Genomic DNA, 15,747 nt, shown 5'->3' with positions numbered 1-15,747 from the left:
CTGGCTAGGCAGAGACAGTCCTCCCAGGCCAGGAGGTTGGTCCACACTCAGCTAGTGCCCAGGTAGGAGCCCCCGTTTGCTGGAACAGCCCAGCCCACTCATGGGCAAGAATGGAAATCAAGAATGTGGAAGAAGCTGTGGATATTTTTTTTTTTTTTGTCAGTGACTGAGCTCGTCGCTGCATGTGCCGTTTTGGGTTTGCTGCTATCACCACCTTGTGGTCACTGTTCGTACTGCATGGACATCCGGCACTGCACAAACCCCTCTACCTTCCGTCTGTTGTAATTGATCACCAAATGCCATGCTTCATTTTTTGTACATATAACATACTATTTCCAAGAGGAACAAAATCAAAGCAATGTATGTAAATGTTTGAAAGTGATGGGATAATAATTTTGTTCAGTAGGCCTATAGGTTTAAATTAAGTGGTTGAAAATACACACTATAGAACAATATCAAATATATTACGTAAGAAAAAAAAAGATTATTTAAATAATAAAGTGAATAAAGAAAACTGACACCTGTGAATTTTGTCTTCTTTTAGCAGATTTTATGCAAACCTTGCTCAATACTAAACTGTATTACAGACTCAGAGCGGTAATAACAAAACCCAGGTGACTGAAACATTAATTCTTTCTTGAGCGAATTCTTTTCTAGCAACTAAAATGTAAATTGAGACACTTTAGAGCCTGGTCTTCTTTTAATAATATCAGTTTCCGCCTGCTTCCAGTGTCCATGCGAAGCTACGCTAAATATAAAATTTGTTATTAATGCAGTAAATAATTAAATTGATGTCTTCTGACTCATATATTAAGAAAACACATGATTTTTCCTTACACTTCTCCCTTTTGATCTTTGAAACTCTTGAAGACTTTGAGTGTCTACGCTGGTTTCTATAATAAAATCAGGGAGTCTCATTGTGTCGTGTGGCTACAAGGGTGCTGCTGACTCAGAGTGAGACTGGAAGTTCCACTTTAGTGACTAACTCCACACATGATAACTTACACCGAATCAAGCATTATAAACAAACAAAACAGTCAACAGCCAAATGTTGGGAGCACCTCAACCCGCACCTCAACCCACTGTCCACCTAAGAGCCTGTGAGCTCTGACCCCATGCTCACACTGCGAAAACGCTGAGGTTCGTTGTAAGACGGTACAGTGAGTAAGGACATTTTGTTTCCACCGTAGGGAGGTCTGGGGATAGCGGCCACGGCTCTGTTGTGACTGATTGCTGGCTGGGAGCTGCAGTGCTCCAGACTGGAGTGTGTCGCTGGATGAAACAGGAAAGCGGAGGGGTGATGGGAGGTGATGGGAATGGCAGAAGCTGGTCGACTGGACCGTTCTCTGGAGGAATGAGGCGGGGGAGGGAGCAGTGACACTGGAGCCCCAGAGGTCTCCCCCTTCTCGGATTTCCCCCACTCATCGTCACTTTTCCCCTCCAGCTCTTTATTTGCATTCTCGGTCGCTTGTCCTCCTTGTCTGTCCTGCTCCTCCCCAAACTGAATTTCCAGTAGAGGTGTCCTGGCACTTTTCTCCTCCCTAAAACTGCACACGGTGCTCTGGGTGTCCTGCCCCAGCCCTGACGGCAGAGACCCCCCTTTACCTATTTTACAGCTGTCCTCATCATCATCATCATCACTAGTGCACTGATCAATGCTCGGGAAGTGGCGCAGCCTCTGAAGATGTGCAGATGTGCGGCGAAGGGCCCCTCCCATCAGCTCAGTTGGGGACGGGGCTGCATTAAGGAGGCGGTTGAAGAGCGCCATGTTGGGGTGACGAGTGCCTGACTCCTCCAAGTTCTCAGCAATGTTCTCCAGAGGTTGGAAGTGCATCTCCTCCTTAGGGATCCTGTTAAGTGATGGCATAGTTATTCACATTTCATGTTCCCGAAAATTGTTTTGTTTGGTGTTTTTCCATGCTTCACGCTTCAACAACTTTTTAAATTTTCTCAGCCTTGACTATTAATTTAAAACAGAACACTTTCGTTTTTACCACCCAGATTTTCCCACCGTGTGGTGGTGGGGGGAGTTTCCAACTGGGTGTCATAATCAAAAGTGGAAAACACTTAGAATGAGAGGGTAGAACACAGAAACTCACGCCATGTCAAAAGTGGACCCCTGGAAGGAGGGTTTACGCAGGACAAACAGAGTGGCTGCGGTGTAAGGCGGCCTAGGATTGGAGTCATTCCAGTAACGGTCTCTCTCCATCATCGGCAGATCTCCATACATCTCGTCCACCGCCATCATGGAAACCTGCAGAACGAAATGTAACAGACCCAGAAACATGTGGAAGTTAATGTCAAAGAAGCATAAAAGTGCCTGTCTGAGAATTCAGATAGTAAAAGAGTCAGCAGTGAGAAACCTGGAAGTTTCTGTCTATCAGCCAGTTGGTCTCAAAGTCGTCATCATCCTCTCCGAAGGGGTTGATCAGCTGCTCTGCTACCTACATGATAAAACAGACAATAAAACAAGCAAACTACAGCAAGCATCGGTGGTGTTTTTACCTTTAAATCCTCATCAAAGGAGAATAAATGCTACATAACCCTCTTTCTGACCTTGAGCCACCCTGCGTAGAAGAAGAACTGCAGCAGGGTAAAGATGGGCACATAAAGGTCAAGGTCGTGACCTGGATAACCCTGACTGGGGTCCAGGAACTGCCGACCGATTAGACACACCAGGAAAAAACTGTATACCGCCAAAGTCACCACCTGAGGGACAGATAGAGGTGTCATTCTTAACCGTCAATAAAAACAGTATTTTATATGTTAAGCTAATATGCTCTGCTATATTTTGCTGCATTATATAAAATTTAGTATTAGTATTCAGTAGTAAAAATATTGACAAAAACAGTAGTTAAAGCCGATCTTTGGTAACCTTAGTTACTAGTAACTTTGAAGCTATTGTGGACAGACATCATAATGTAGACTGATATCAGACAATGCCAATTTGCAGTAGGGAACCACATCCACTTCCAATAGTAAAAAAATAAAAATGAATTAATGTTTTTTTAGGGCCAGACTACTAAATGGACACAAGGCCAGCCACAACATAACAATATAATATATAACATAATACAATTATGACCTGTTATTCCTATTCATTATGATCCACTTCCTCTGTGGATCATCCCACAGATACTTGATCAGTTTGAGATCTAGTGAATTTAGAGGCCAGGTCAACACCTTGTGCTGTTTTTCATGTTTTTTTTTTATTGTTTCTAAAGCATTTTTGTGTGTATGTCTGTGTCAGGCTGCATCCAGCTGGGGATGGTTGCTGCCATCAAGGAGTGTCATTGCTATGGGGTGGGGGTGCCTGGTCTGGTCTAGGTGGGTGGTACATGTCTAAGTAACATCCACATGAATACTAGGTCCAAAAGTTTCCCAGCAGAACATTGAATTGTCACAAGATGGTCAATGTTATTTACTTCTCCTGTCATAATGTTGTAGCTGATAGGTACATGCAGATTGTTGTATTTTCTTTTCTTCTATTATTCTAATGCTGCTGTATCACCCTGATTTTCTCCAGTGAATTAAAGGAAAGGATTTATATTATAACACATTCATTTTTACTAGTGTACTGAACTGGCAAATGAGTATATATGTACATAAACCTGAGTTTAAATAAAGACAACTTAAGTTCATATAGTAGTGTAAAAGACAGCACTCACCTGAGTGTACACTAGAGGCACACTGATCATATCATAATGAAACAGCATGCTGCACTTCCCTCTGAATGAGTTCAGCTCCTGTTCACAGAGAAACAGAGAGACTTTACATCTGTGTGAACACTCATCCTGAATCATTAAGAACTCTTATTTCAACATCACCAGTGTACGGGTGTGTGTGCACGCTTGTAATGCTGCACCTCCAGCAGTAGTTTGAGAGTGTGATCGTCTTTGATCCTGCCCTCACAGCGAGCCACAGCCGCCAGGTTAGTGAACCAAACGCAGGGGATCCAGTATTTGTTGTAAGGAGAGTGGAGACGCTCAAACTTCTTTCGTTCCTCTCTCGACATGAATCCTGCACAAACGGCAGAGGAAAGTAATTTATTCCATATGTAAAATCTGGCTCACAGAATAGGAAAAATGAGGGGTCACTGTTCTAGCCTATCAAGAAAAGACTAAGACACGTTGCTGACATCTCTGACTCTTACTAATAATTTCATAGTGGATATCAGACTTTCCAGGCAAAGCTGCAACATGTTCACTTTAGAAAACAGCATGGATTGCTTCAACAGTGTCTTATGGTCTTAATGACAGACTCATGATAAGTTATTTTTTATCACCAGTGAATTTCAGGATGTGCCTGTCCTTGTGATTTCCTCTGCTCTCACTGCCGTAGAGAACGTACGGAAAGTAAACAACACACACTCATGACGTGAGTGTGACTGATCACATCACTCCATCGGCAACCGGACAGGTCACCCTCTGACTACAGTGTGAGAAAAGTCACTCAAATTGTTAATTATAGTCAGTGAGAAGTGCACTGGCTGAAATGGGAGCTATTGTGTATTTGAATGGAAAGCACAGTGGGGTGTGCTGGTGAAGTTTAAACCATCACCACCCCCGTCCCCCGTTCTTACCAGCCTCCACCACATGGTCCATGGTGGGGAAGCGTTTGAAGACAGCGGTGCTGACTGAGCGGAGGATGAGCAGGGCCGACAGACTGGCGTAGCGCATCATGGTGCGCCTCAGCAGGCGGCCTCGCTCATCGCTCCCCTGGAGGCCTCCCGACAGGACGCACATGAGCCTGTCAGGGAGCGGGATGCTGGTGTACTGGTTCCACCAGCGGTTCACCACCAGGGTCACGTAGAAACCTGCAAACAGTAGAGACGAGGAGACGGAGAGAGCTTAATACAGCGGGCACAAGCTAGACTTGCAAAGAAGAACTCAGTGTGAAATATGTCAAACTTTCTATCTGAGTCTTGTGAAGGCGATACTCAGAGAAGTGTGACACAATCCTGACTGGACTGGAAGCATAAATGGATGTTTAACTTGACATTCATGCATAAAGAAAACATAAAAAGCAAGCAAAATTAAATGAAGTTAAATTCATTGAAAGTCCACAGAATGTCACAAATGCATTCTTTGTTCAACCCTTTGTTCTATTTTCAATTAGTAGTGACTAGTAAAAGTCACATAATCACTATTGTACTTGTTATATAACAATGTTGCCATCGCCTTCAGCACAGATACAGTATATTACATAAACACAGTCCAGTGCAGGGTCATCCATATACTGCATGCCTGTAAGTCAGAATAGGTGGAGGGTCTTGAGAGCAAGAGCTGAGGATGTGAAAACCAATAGAAGTTACTCGGTCTTATTGTGCTAAAAATCAAAAAGAAACGTTGAAAAGTATTCCCATGCTTGTGAATTGTAAAAAGTTGACAAGAACTTCATTAAAGCTTACCCAGCACAAAGGACATGGGGATGAGACTGGCGTAGTGGTTGCAATAAATAGCCAGCTTTTCAAAATACCTCTTCTGGTCATCGTAGAGGAAAAATCTACAAAGGTTGAAAGGATTTTTCGAGTTCACTCTTGATTCATGAACCCGAGCACTGATGGACATCTCTTTTCTATAGCAGATCTTTCTTTCTCACCTGTAAGTGATGCTGATGGCAGTGTACATGGCAAAGAAAGCCAGGAATTCTTTATACAGCACCTTGTAGATGCTCCCTTTCCAGGCCAGGAGCAGTTTGGAGAAGCCACAGAATCGGGCGTTTGCAACTCTAGCCGTGTAGGTGACCGTCATTAGTGACAGACTGTCCACAGGTCCTCAGGATGAACGAGCTGAGTGGAAGGAAGGTGTGATAATTGAAACAAGTTTGAACAAACGTATAAATAAGAAGTTCAGGTGGGTCAGAAGCCATGACCAGATGACAGCATTTTGTATAACTGACAAAATCATCACACGAAACATCTCTCTGGTGACAACTAATGCATTTTGTCAATGAGGCAGCATCCTCTCACCTTTACTAAGGATTTCCTTCCTGAATTTCTCAGCGCATCTCCGTGCGTAATTGGCACCGGCGGAGGAGTGAATTCATATTTTCTCGCAGAACTGTCGACTTCTCTGTGCCTTGCTCTGCGCTTGCCAGTGGTGCTTTTTCAGCGATCACATAACTCTGATATCCCCTGGCGTCGGCTCCGTTAACTCGAGGCTCAGTCGGCTGCATGGCAGTAATCCTCGGTGCCTCCTCTGTGCGTCCAGTGGTCATCGCGCCCCGGGGTAAATCCCCAAAACGAGGAGGAGGAGCTCGTTAGCGCGGCCCCCGACCGGGAGAGCGCGGCTCGGTGATGGACCACAAGCGACAGGCCGCAGCGCCGGGGCACAAGGAGCTCACAGGGCCGCAGAGCACAGTACAGGGAATTATGAAACAAGAGCAAGTGGACCATGGCAAAGTTTCATGTTAAGTGATATGAAAACAACAAGCAATTTGTCATTTACAGATCTTCAATTACCACCTGTTGAAAATGAACACTGAACAACTAAGTTGTTTAGAGTTTCCTTCTGTATACCAATGAAATGGAAGAAAGTGCATCCAATGGTACATTTTCTTGGAGAAGGTAAAAATATCTCTGCGGGGTTTTATAATCCCACTTGATCACATTGCCTTTTTCATCAAACACGGTTAAAGACGACGCATGAAGTGCCCCTGGCTCTCATTAGGACAGTGAATATTTTGTGCCGGTCATTTCCTTCCCCTAATTTTTCACCAGCTTCAGTAGGAGGCTTGTTTGGTGCTCCTTTGTTGGAGGTCAACTGAGGCTTCGCGTTGTTAGAGGCAGTCTGTCTGCACGCTGGTCGACTCTATGCGCCAGTGCACGCATGAAATTGTGCTCGAATCCTCTCCAATTAACAGACTGGTGGACCTGCAGGACGGGGATCAAAAGAATGACCACAGAAAGGCTGTCAGCTGAGGCAAGTTTGTTTTAATTAACACTCGCGATATAATTTAAAGAAAATCTATAGAAAACAGATTCTAACTGAACTCCAAAGCATCCAGCGACACAGAGGGGAAACGATGCTTCTGCTTCTTGTTGATCTTCTGTTGGAAAGCCACTCCAGTAATCAATCACCGGGATAAGGCTGCTCACCACTCATTTGTTAAAACACATAAGCAAGCAACATTCAGTTTAACTTATAATTAACAATCCATAAGGCTACTAATTTCGTTCAATAGTGTTCCTAGTTCTTCATTAAACATAATAGACTCAGAATGTTTGACAGAAAAGTGCATCGGATAAGTTTTATGAGCACAATATGGGAACACGTACCTGGAGATGTCAAGTAAACCTCTTTAAGTTACAACCAGAGACCATGAAGTTTAAAGGATAACCACATATGGATATTGAACTCCCAATCTCCGTGACAATTTCCTTTACTGCATTTACACTGTAAACAAGCTGACACTTTGACTGCTTCAGTTTAATTTATAGCAACAACAATGACAGTCTTGGTCAGGAACAAAAACTACTTATGACCAGACACCATTTGACTTTTTATCTAAAAGTGTCGTTTTCCACTGAATCTGAAAAAAACTGGATGGAAATTTCAGATGTGTGTTGGGAGATGTTGTGACTTTGGTTGAAAGTCAAACTGGAGAACAGACATCAAATTCACACAGAATAAAACAAGGAGAAAACATCAACCATCTCAAAGCTTTTTTTATCCTGGAATACACTTTGTTCCTCAAAACTGAGGCTGGTCACTGTGGGGTGGAGGAAAAGGAGGGGATGTTTTTTTGTTGAGAAAACGTTAAATGCTTTTAATAGGAATAATACAACAGCCACACAGGATATGGAGCAGGTGAAGTGCGAGCAAGGTGGCACACATACGTACTCCCTCATCAACAACTCTGCATTTTGTGTATGTGTGTTTGTATCGTCATCAGCTCCCCTTCCGTGTGTCTTTCTGGATCAGTGCTCTGCTTTAGATGTCGGGTTGAGGACTGAGTGGATTGTCTTGAGGCTGTTGCTGTGGGGTTTGAGGCTAGTTTTGTGGAGGAGGGAGCTCAGAAGAGGCGAGTTCAGATTGCAGGTGTTGTCAGTACGGAGGGGGAGGTCCTGCGGGGAGGGACATCACTTGTTTGGGGGTTTGTAGGGTTCCAGAAGTTGCTTAGAGAAAGTGTTGACCTTGTCGGCACCTCGAACTTCATGGGGCAGCAGCGGTAGCTTGACTATGTGAAAATCTTCATAAAGGTCCTCCATCTGGAGCGTGAAGACAGAAGATATTTAATAACAAATACTAAACACACTGTGGTTTCAGTAATGCAGCTGTTTTCTTCTGACACGTACCTGATCTAAATACTTGGACTGGATTTTATGGCGGGCTTCACACATTTTACACGGCCTCTCCACGTCGGGGAAAACCAATTGGTTGACAATGATGTTGTGCGTGTCGATGCGGCACTTGGCCAGTTCCTGGATCAGCCGCTCCGTCTCGTAGAGCGACAGGAACTCAGCGATACACACACAGATGAAGGTGGTTTGTTCCTGATGGGTGCAAGGAAAGGGGAGAGTTATAACACACAGAAATATTATGAATAGCTCACGGCCTAAGTTTTTCTAAATGCTGAAGGTGTGATTGAATATGCACAAAATACAAAACGTTCTCGTAAAGCAGACTGAATATTAGGGCTTGGTAGTGGTGTAGTTACTGAAAACTACTGTACTGTACTGTACACTGTTGTTCTCTTGTCATAAGTACTAAAAAGTGGGAGTAAGGCACATGGCCATACATGTGCATGATATCCATGACGTATCTTCACACAGTATAGGAGTCGTTGTATAGTTTCAGAGTGATATAGAGTGACACTTGCTTCAAGTTATTTTCAGTATAGATAAATATAACTGGAAGTCAAACCAACCGCAGTCTTTACTGTTATACCATACATTCAAGCGGAAGGGGGAAGTGACTGCAGAGCTACAGAGTGTAATGTGGTATGCAGCTCACAGTTCTGTAGAACAGTGCAAATGTTAAGCGAAAATTTGTTTCAGGTGCTGTATATACGTGATTCACGTACAGGATCTTTGAACTGCTCGCTGACTGAGCGGATGACCGGCAGGGTTTCCTCGAGCTTGGAGGCCAGCTGGTCTGCGTTCATGTCGCCCAGACCGAGCATGTTACACATCTGGAAACAGTGAGAGAAAAAGAGTGAGGCTACATTTAAGGGCTTCAATCATAGTTAATGCTTCCTGGGGATCTGTCGGCCCCTCTTCACCTGAGAGATGAAGGGGCTGATCTGGTTCTTGATCTGCATGAGGCGACCCAGACCTCGCTCCACAATGGTGGGGAAGTTGAGCAGTCGCAGTGTGTGGCCAGTAGGGGCAGTGTCAAAGACCACCACGGAGAAGTTCATTCCTTTCACTAACCTGAGGTAAAGGAAAATAAAAGAGCTGAGTTAGTACAACAAACACTACTCCTTCTTGAAGGGAGCTAGGGCTGTCAGCAAATGAAAATATTTAATTGTCATACTTACTAATACTAAATATTATATAACAATATAGTACCTGGAAAATATATTATTATGGTTAGTATTACTCTTATCAATATATCAGCCGCTCAGAAAGCTCCCCGCTCAGTTCACATCGACAGTAAATGCAGATAACTATGTTCTTGTCAATAGAAACATCTGGCTAGCCTGACGAGCCAGACCCACATTAAATGTAGGGTCTGGACACTCTCCATAGACAGGGCTCAACCGGAGGGGTGGGATAAACGGTTGTCTTTCAAACTCCCTCTCCACGCAATAGGATAGCGCTACGACCAATCAGAGCAACGAAGAAGGTGACGTAGTCAGAGCGACGGAAAAGAGAGTTCCTTGCATGTGTTGTGGAAAAAACTTATCCTAATAGATATTAAATAGTTCTTGTTGCATCCTGTTTTGTTTTTTTTATGAGTTCGCCTACAGGTTGAGTTTCTCCTGCATTAATCATTTTTAAGCTGTGGATCAAACTTTTGCCGTATCCGGTTGGCAAAACTCCAAATACATCCTTCTTTTGTAAGAACGACCTCAGTGCAGTTTCTTGTTCTTTTCTCAGAGAAAAGCTTAACTTCAAGTCTTTCAGAGTGGCAGCCAAAGCCGATTTGAAAGAAAGTTGTTCGCTAGCAGCAGCCATCGCTCTGGTAGTTCTAGCAGGATGGGGAATTCACGCGTAATTCACGGAACTTATGGTCGCAGGTCAGTCGTCATCATGTTAAGCCCGCCCACCGACTCGTGATTGGCCCGGTCCATCTTGGATTTTTCGAAATCTCAAGTCAACGGAGAGTAACTAGACTGCCCCTGGAAGCAAATGTAATTTGCTGCCGCTAGGGGCGCGTCTAGGTTCTAGGCTACCATCTGGCAGGACTTTGAAGGTGAATTTGTCAATGTCTTGTCATTTCTATTTTTTTCTATTGGCTTTTTTTTTTTTTTGTTTAAGTATAATTAAAAGGAATTTGCCTTAACGCTTTATTACATTTGATAGGCCCAATATAAATGAATGAACACGTTTTACCTCATGACCTCAGCGTAGCTCATGGCCTCATCAATACCAGGGAAAGCACTCATGGCCTCCTGCATCATCTTCTTGCCCATGCTGAGCATGTTGTCCTCCTCGAAGAACTCATCAGGAAGCTCTGCGACACCCAGGCTTGGGTCAATCTCCTGCATTTACACACATGTACACATACAATGAAAAAGCTGCAAGCTACAAATGATTTGCAAATGTCTTTACGCCCTCCAGCGATTCAGAGTTACACAATGGTGCTTGTGAGACTCACAAGTGAAATGGACTACCCTCATGACACTGAGGACACGGTGACCTCATGCACTAAATATTATTTTCAAAAACAAGCATAAATGAAGCTCTTTGTTCGTCTTCATGATTTTATCCAAGTTTTAGGAAACTTTTGAAATGCTGCAAAGAGGAAAATATGAATTATCTTTGAACACAACTTATGTTATCTGTGTTATTAGTGACCCAGTATCATTAGACCTCATATATTCTCATGTTTTCCAGATGGTGGATCATCAGTTGCCCCAAGCCTTGTCTATACTTTTTCTTGACATCATTATTTGGCATGTTTAAAAATATTTTTTTAGAGAAACTCTAATCTGGTCTTTCTATTGTTTAGATGTATGAGTGTTTTGGACCTAGTGGTGACCCCTCTATATTTACATTTACTACCTTCCCTCCCAGTTTGCAGTGAATTCATGATCTCATGTGACTTACCATCGCAAAGAGGTTGTCATAGCCTTTGACCTTAGTAGGCACCTTTGAGAACTTCTGGTCAAAAGCATCAGAGATGTTATGGGCAGGATCAGTGGAGATGATGAGGACGCTCTCCCGGACAGCAGCAAGCTGGACAGCCAAACTACAGCTAGAAAGATGACACATAAGAGAAAAGACATTTGTACGGCAGGCAGAAAGTAAGGGCGCTCTGATCAATCGGCCACTGATCATTATCGGTAGATACTCCACCTAAATAGTTTGGCAAGCGACGTCTTTAATGGTCGAATAACAAAAGCTGATTAGATAATCTCCCATCGTGGAAACAAAATGGACTCAAGCCCCAGATACATGCCCTGCTTTGAGATGCCCTGGCTACTGGACAGAAGCAGCAGAACGTAAAATACCACACACTTGTCTCCTCTCATACTATGTATGCTGGCGTCAGCAACTGTGCATCATCACAGATGAACATCTACCTACTGGAGTCAGTCATCGTTCAATGCAAACAGCGACTTGTTTTTTCGCGGGACAACAAAAGTAACTTTTCCACTCTGGCATAGGCAGACAACGAGGCAACCTCTGTGCACCGTGCACAAATGTAGACAGCAAGTGACTTCTCAGCACTGCAGGTGATGTTGTTGAAGAGAAAAGGACAGGTTTTGTTTCACCTATTAGCCTACCAGAATTTAATAAAGGAATACATTAATAAAGACGCTCTGTTCACACGTTCTACTAGCCTACTGGAATATATAGGACCACACACCTAAGACTTTTATGTTCCTTCTATAATAAAACAGGGACACATCTGTTACTATATCTGCTTTCATGTTCGGTGCACTACTTTCTATCAACTATCCCCAGTCAGTATTCTAGTCCTTATTAAAACCACACTGTGTGCATACAAATGAGTCAAAATAAGTATTTACTGATGCAGCTTCAGACACATCTTGTGTATAAGATCAGCCAAAAGCTTTTCCCGAGATTGGCCATCAGTGATCAGCTGCAAATATGCTGATAAGAGCAACCCCAGTAGTAAGTACAGTGGCAGTGTACACATGTGGGGACATGGTTAACATGCTGTTGTCATGTGAAACGTGCATTTTTATTTTAACTGGAAGTTTGTTGATTGTTCCTGGTAAGTTGTGCAATGCGTTGACTGACTCTTAAACATTAATGTGCATGAAAATCTTCTAAAAACATTATTTAACTTATCATTTTAAAACTTGTGGTGATTTGCTACCAATACCGCAAACAAAATGTAGTCATTTATATTTATATTATATTTACATTGTAACAATATCTCGACTAATAAAGTTATAACTATAATAATAATAATATTTAGAGGAAGCTGTCAGGCAGACTTTACAGCTAATGTCAGCTGTCCGTTAGCTTAGCTACAAACTAATGCTAAGCTATTAAAAACATAGCAGAAAGTTCTCCCGTAAAGTAGAGGAAGAGTTGTTCAAACAGGTTATCTGTGTTTTTCATACATCGTGATTATCTGTGCAGGTGAGAAAGGCTTGACTCAATGTGTCAGCTGGCTAACGTTAGCTAGTGACTGTGCTGAACAGCATTCAACTACCCGGCAAACTGACACTTTTATCGACCGGACTGAAAATGTAACAGCAGTGACATTATAATGTCAGCACGACTCAACACAGAAATATTTCTTTGCTTCTCGGTAGTGACATGTATTACGATTCATTTGCTTGCTGGCACTGGTCCACGTCAACCAATGGTAGCAGCTAACCTAAGCTAGCAGTGTTAGCTTGCGACGTCCCGAGTCATTATCAGGGGGGGGTGAATTAACATTCCCACACAACGTACCTACACGTCGTTTTACCGACGCCACCCTTGCCGCCCACAAAAATCCATTTCAAAGATTTCTGCTCGATGATATTTTTCAGGGTTGGCTCTAACGGCTCCACATCAGGCGCATCTTCAAATTCGTCTTCTAATGAAGCTGCCATCTTGTCTGTGTACAGTCAACGCACAGCTCAGGCGGTGGGACGTAACAGCGCCGCCGCATTCCCTGCGCCTCGGAATTTTGGCTTACGACGTCTTAACTAAACCTCTCGTTCGTGCAGAGTTCGGAATTGAATTAAAATTCAAACAAATCCAAAGAAGCCAAATATTATTTATATCGTTATCTTATTGTGCAAGAGTGCTACTATCTATTCCAGTCTACCCTGAAACAATCGCGTCAGGTTTATACTTTCATGCTCATTATGATATGATGAGCTCTTATAACACCTGTTATAGTGCTTAATTGGTATTTTAATTAAAAACAAACAAAGGTACACTAAGTATGTAATCATTATCATATATTTCCAAGAGTGTTTACAATGCCAAGCGACTGGGCAGAACAATGAACATTTAAGACACATGAATGCTTAATTTTTTTTCTGAACTTTATTATGGAGGCAGTTGTTTTTTTTATGGGAAAAATCACAATTTTTTTTTCATTACACATAATTCATTGCCTAGATGCCATTTTAGACAGACAAAACAGAAAACTTGTCCTCCTTTGACATTAAATTTTATCGCGACTAGGTGAACTGCTGACTGTAAAATAAGAAAAAGAAAAGAAAAGAACACAGAAGAACGGAGAAGTTATAACTGCAGTAAACAGTAAACGATGAAGGAAACACCCCAGTTCACGAATTTCCCATACTTTTCTCAACCTGGAATGTAGCACAAGAATGTGGGTCTTTAAGGTCTTAATCATCTAAAAAAAATATACATACAAACTTTGCAGAGAATGACAGAAAATCTTTTCACGGTGAGAAAAATATTCATTCACATGAACACACACATGCGGTGACCACAGAATAAGGCACTTGTCTCCATAAACACTTTATCTTTGCCTTCCCTTTCTCCATCTCAGTGTCGGACCTTTCATTCTCAATCCTGCTGGACCTGCCATCTCCATCGCTGACCTCCAAGCAGTGCCAGGCCAGAATCTTTATTTGTGTTGTCTGAGCTCGCACACACTCCATCCCTCTGGGAAAGGAGCAACTTCGCTTTCCATCTGGTCTTTCACAATCGGTCTGCCGCAGCCAGCGTGGCCAGAAAGTTGGGCCCAGATCTACCCATCGATGGTGTAATGCACACACTGCTGAGCGCACTAACCAGCCTCTGACTGAGCTGGCAACATCTGAGGGCAGAGGACTGAGGTCCAGCTCGGCAGCTTCCTTCTCCAGCTTGTGTCGATGGTTTGCCGTGGCCTCTCTCAGCTCTACAGGAGATCTCAGGTCAAACTGCTCTTTGAAGGTGGTATAGTTGGGTGATTTGGCACGCAGAGCATCTCCATCTCTCAGCAAAGGTTGACTTCCCTCAGAGGCCTCGGGTGGCTCATCAATGGACATCCAGAATGGGTCGAAGGAGGATCCCAGGAGACGCAGGAGTCGAGAAGGCCGACAATGTCTCGGTTTGGGCATGTGGTGGTAGTCTTCAGCGTGTGTCACAAGTGTGTATGGTCGGATTGGCTGCAAGTAGGATGGCAGACTGGCTCTCAGCTGAAGAAATGGTGAGTCCCACGCATTGTCCTGGTTTTTATCAACAGTCGCATTCAGAAGCAGATTTTGGGTTGATATATTAGCGGCAAAGGCCACAGATCCATATAGGAATAAAGACACGGAAATCCACACCCTGTAATTAAATAGTCTGCACATGGTCTGCAGGTCTGTGTGGCAGCTCAGAAGAATGAGAAATTGTTGCTTGAGTCTTCCTTTTCACCCGTTCAGTAAGGTCAGGTTAGGTTCTCCTTGGGGTGCTTTGAGGGAACTCCATGTACCCAACACCAGACATCCTTGAGCACTTCCACAAAAACAGGCTGAATTTAGTGCCTTATCACACAAACAGCACATTTTTGAACGTGGCCTCTGGTGTTTTGGCTAACTCAAAAAAAATCCTGGACGAATCTGCTACGGTTCAGTTTAATGTGACATGTTGATGACCAGAATTGTTTTGTGAATGGGTTGTTGTGACGCTAATTTGCTTCACGGAAACTGTATAGCCATTGCTAATATACACTGCATTAGAATATATGGATTATAATACAGTGGCACAAATCCTGGAAGTAGCCAAGAAAAACACATGAAACAGAAATATTATACTTGTGAGTTATATCTTGAGAGTTGCAAAAGTAAGTGAACACTTGTTTTCAGTGTCTCTTGTGCAGCAACAACAATTACATTTTCCATAACTTCTGAAGAGTCTTTTAAAACATCTTGGATGAATTTTAGCTCAGTACAGAGCTGCTTCAGTTCTGAGATGTTGGTGGGTTTCTTCACATAAACTGCCTGCTTCAAGTCCTTTCACCATATTTCTCCTTGAACCATTCTTCCGTAGAACAACTTATATGTTTGAGGGCGTTGTCTTGCCGTATGACCCAGTTTCTCTTAAGATCCAGCTCAGAGACAGATGTCCTGACTTTTTCTTAGAATTTGCTGATATACGTAATTCTGGATGCATTGGTCCATCAATGATGGCAAGTCGTCCTGGCCCAGATGCAGCCAAAAAAGGCC

The 15,747-nt window shown here is 43.1% G+C and overlaps 3 protein-coding genes across 3 annotated transcripts; all 3 read right to left on the bottom strand.

Moving 5' to 3' along the window:
• Positions 1-710: 710 nt before the first annotated feature.
• On the bottom strand, positions 711-5,836 carry best2 (bestrophin 2). The gene is made up of 9 exons (XM_084567681.1): positions 5,602-5,836; positions 5,411-5,505; positions 4,583-4,816; positions 3,866-4,020; positions 3,669-3,746; positions 2,557-2,709; positions 2,364-2,444; positions 2,100-2,254; positions 711-1,850 (listed from the first exon to the last, which is right to left on the bottom strand). Exons 1-9 carry the CDS (start codon positions 5,751-5,753, stop codon positions 1,091-1,093), a joined length of 1,863 nt encoding a protein of 620 aa, XP_084423807.1. The 5' UTR covers positions 5,754-5,836; the 3' UTR covers positions 711-1,090.
• Positions 5,837-6,671: 835 nt separating this feature from the next.
• get3 (guided entry of tail-anchored proteins factor 3, ATPase) lies at positions 6,672-13,188 on the bottom strand (the record flags this gene model as incomplete). Its single annotated transcript, XM_084569813.1, has 7 exons — positions 6,672-8,212; positions 8,300-8,497; positions 9,028-9,135; positions 9,226-9,376; positions 10,502-10,650; positions 11,219-11,366; positions 13,046-13,188. The coding sequence occupies 7 exons, from the start codon at positions 13,186-13,188 to the stop codon at positions 8,084-8,086; spliced, it is 1,026 nt and encodes a 341-aa protein (XP_084425939.1). The 3' UTR covers positions 6,672-8,083.
• A 579-nt stretch (positions 13,189-13,767) lies between these two features.
• LOC311494692 (noggin-3-like) lies at positions 13,768-15,072 on the bottom strand (the record flags this gene model as incomplete). Its single annotated transcript, XM_084553879.1, has 2 exons — positions 14,114-15,072; positions 13,768-13,783 (listed from the first exon to the last, which is right to left on the bottom strand). Exons 1-2 carry the CDS (start codon positions 14,890-14,892, stop codon positions 13,768-13,770), a joined length of 795 nt encoding a protein of 264 aa, XP_084410005.1. The 5' UTR covers positions 14,893-15,072.
• Between the last annotated feature and the right edge of the window lie 675 nt (positions 15,073-15,747).

This window comes from Chelon labrosus (assembly GCF_963514085.1).
Source record: "Chelon labrosus genome assembly, chromosome: 2".
Classification (NCBI taxonomy): Eukaryota; Metazoa; Chordata; class Actinopteri; order Mugiliformes; family Mugilidae; genus Chelon; species Chelon labrosus.
The sequence above is the reverse complement of the archived record's forward strand: the minus strand, read 5'-3'. Positions and strand labels throughout refer to the sequence as shown.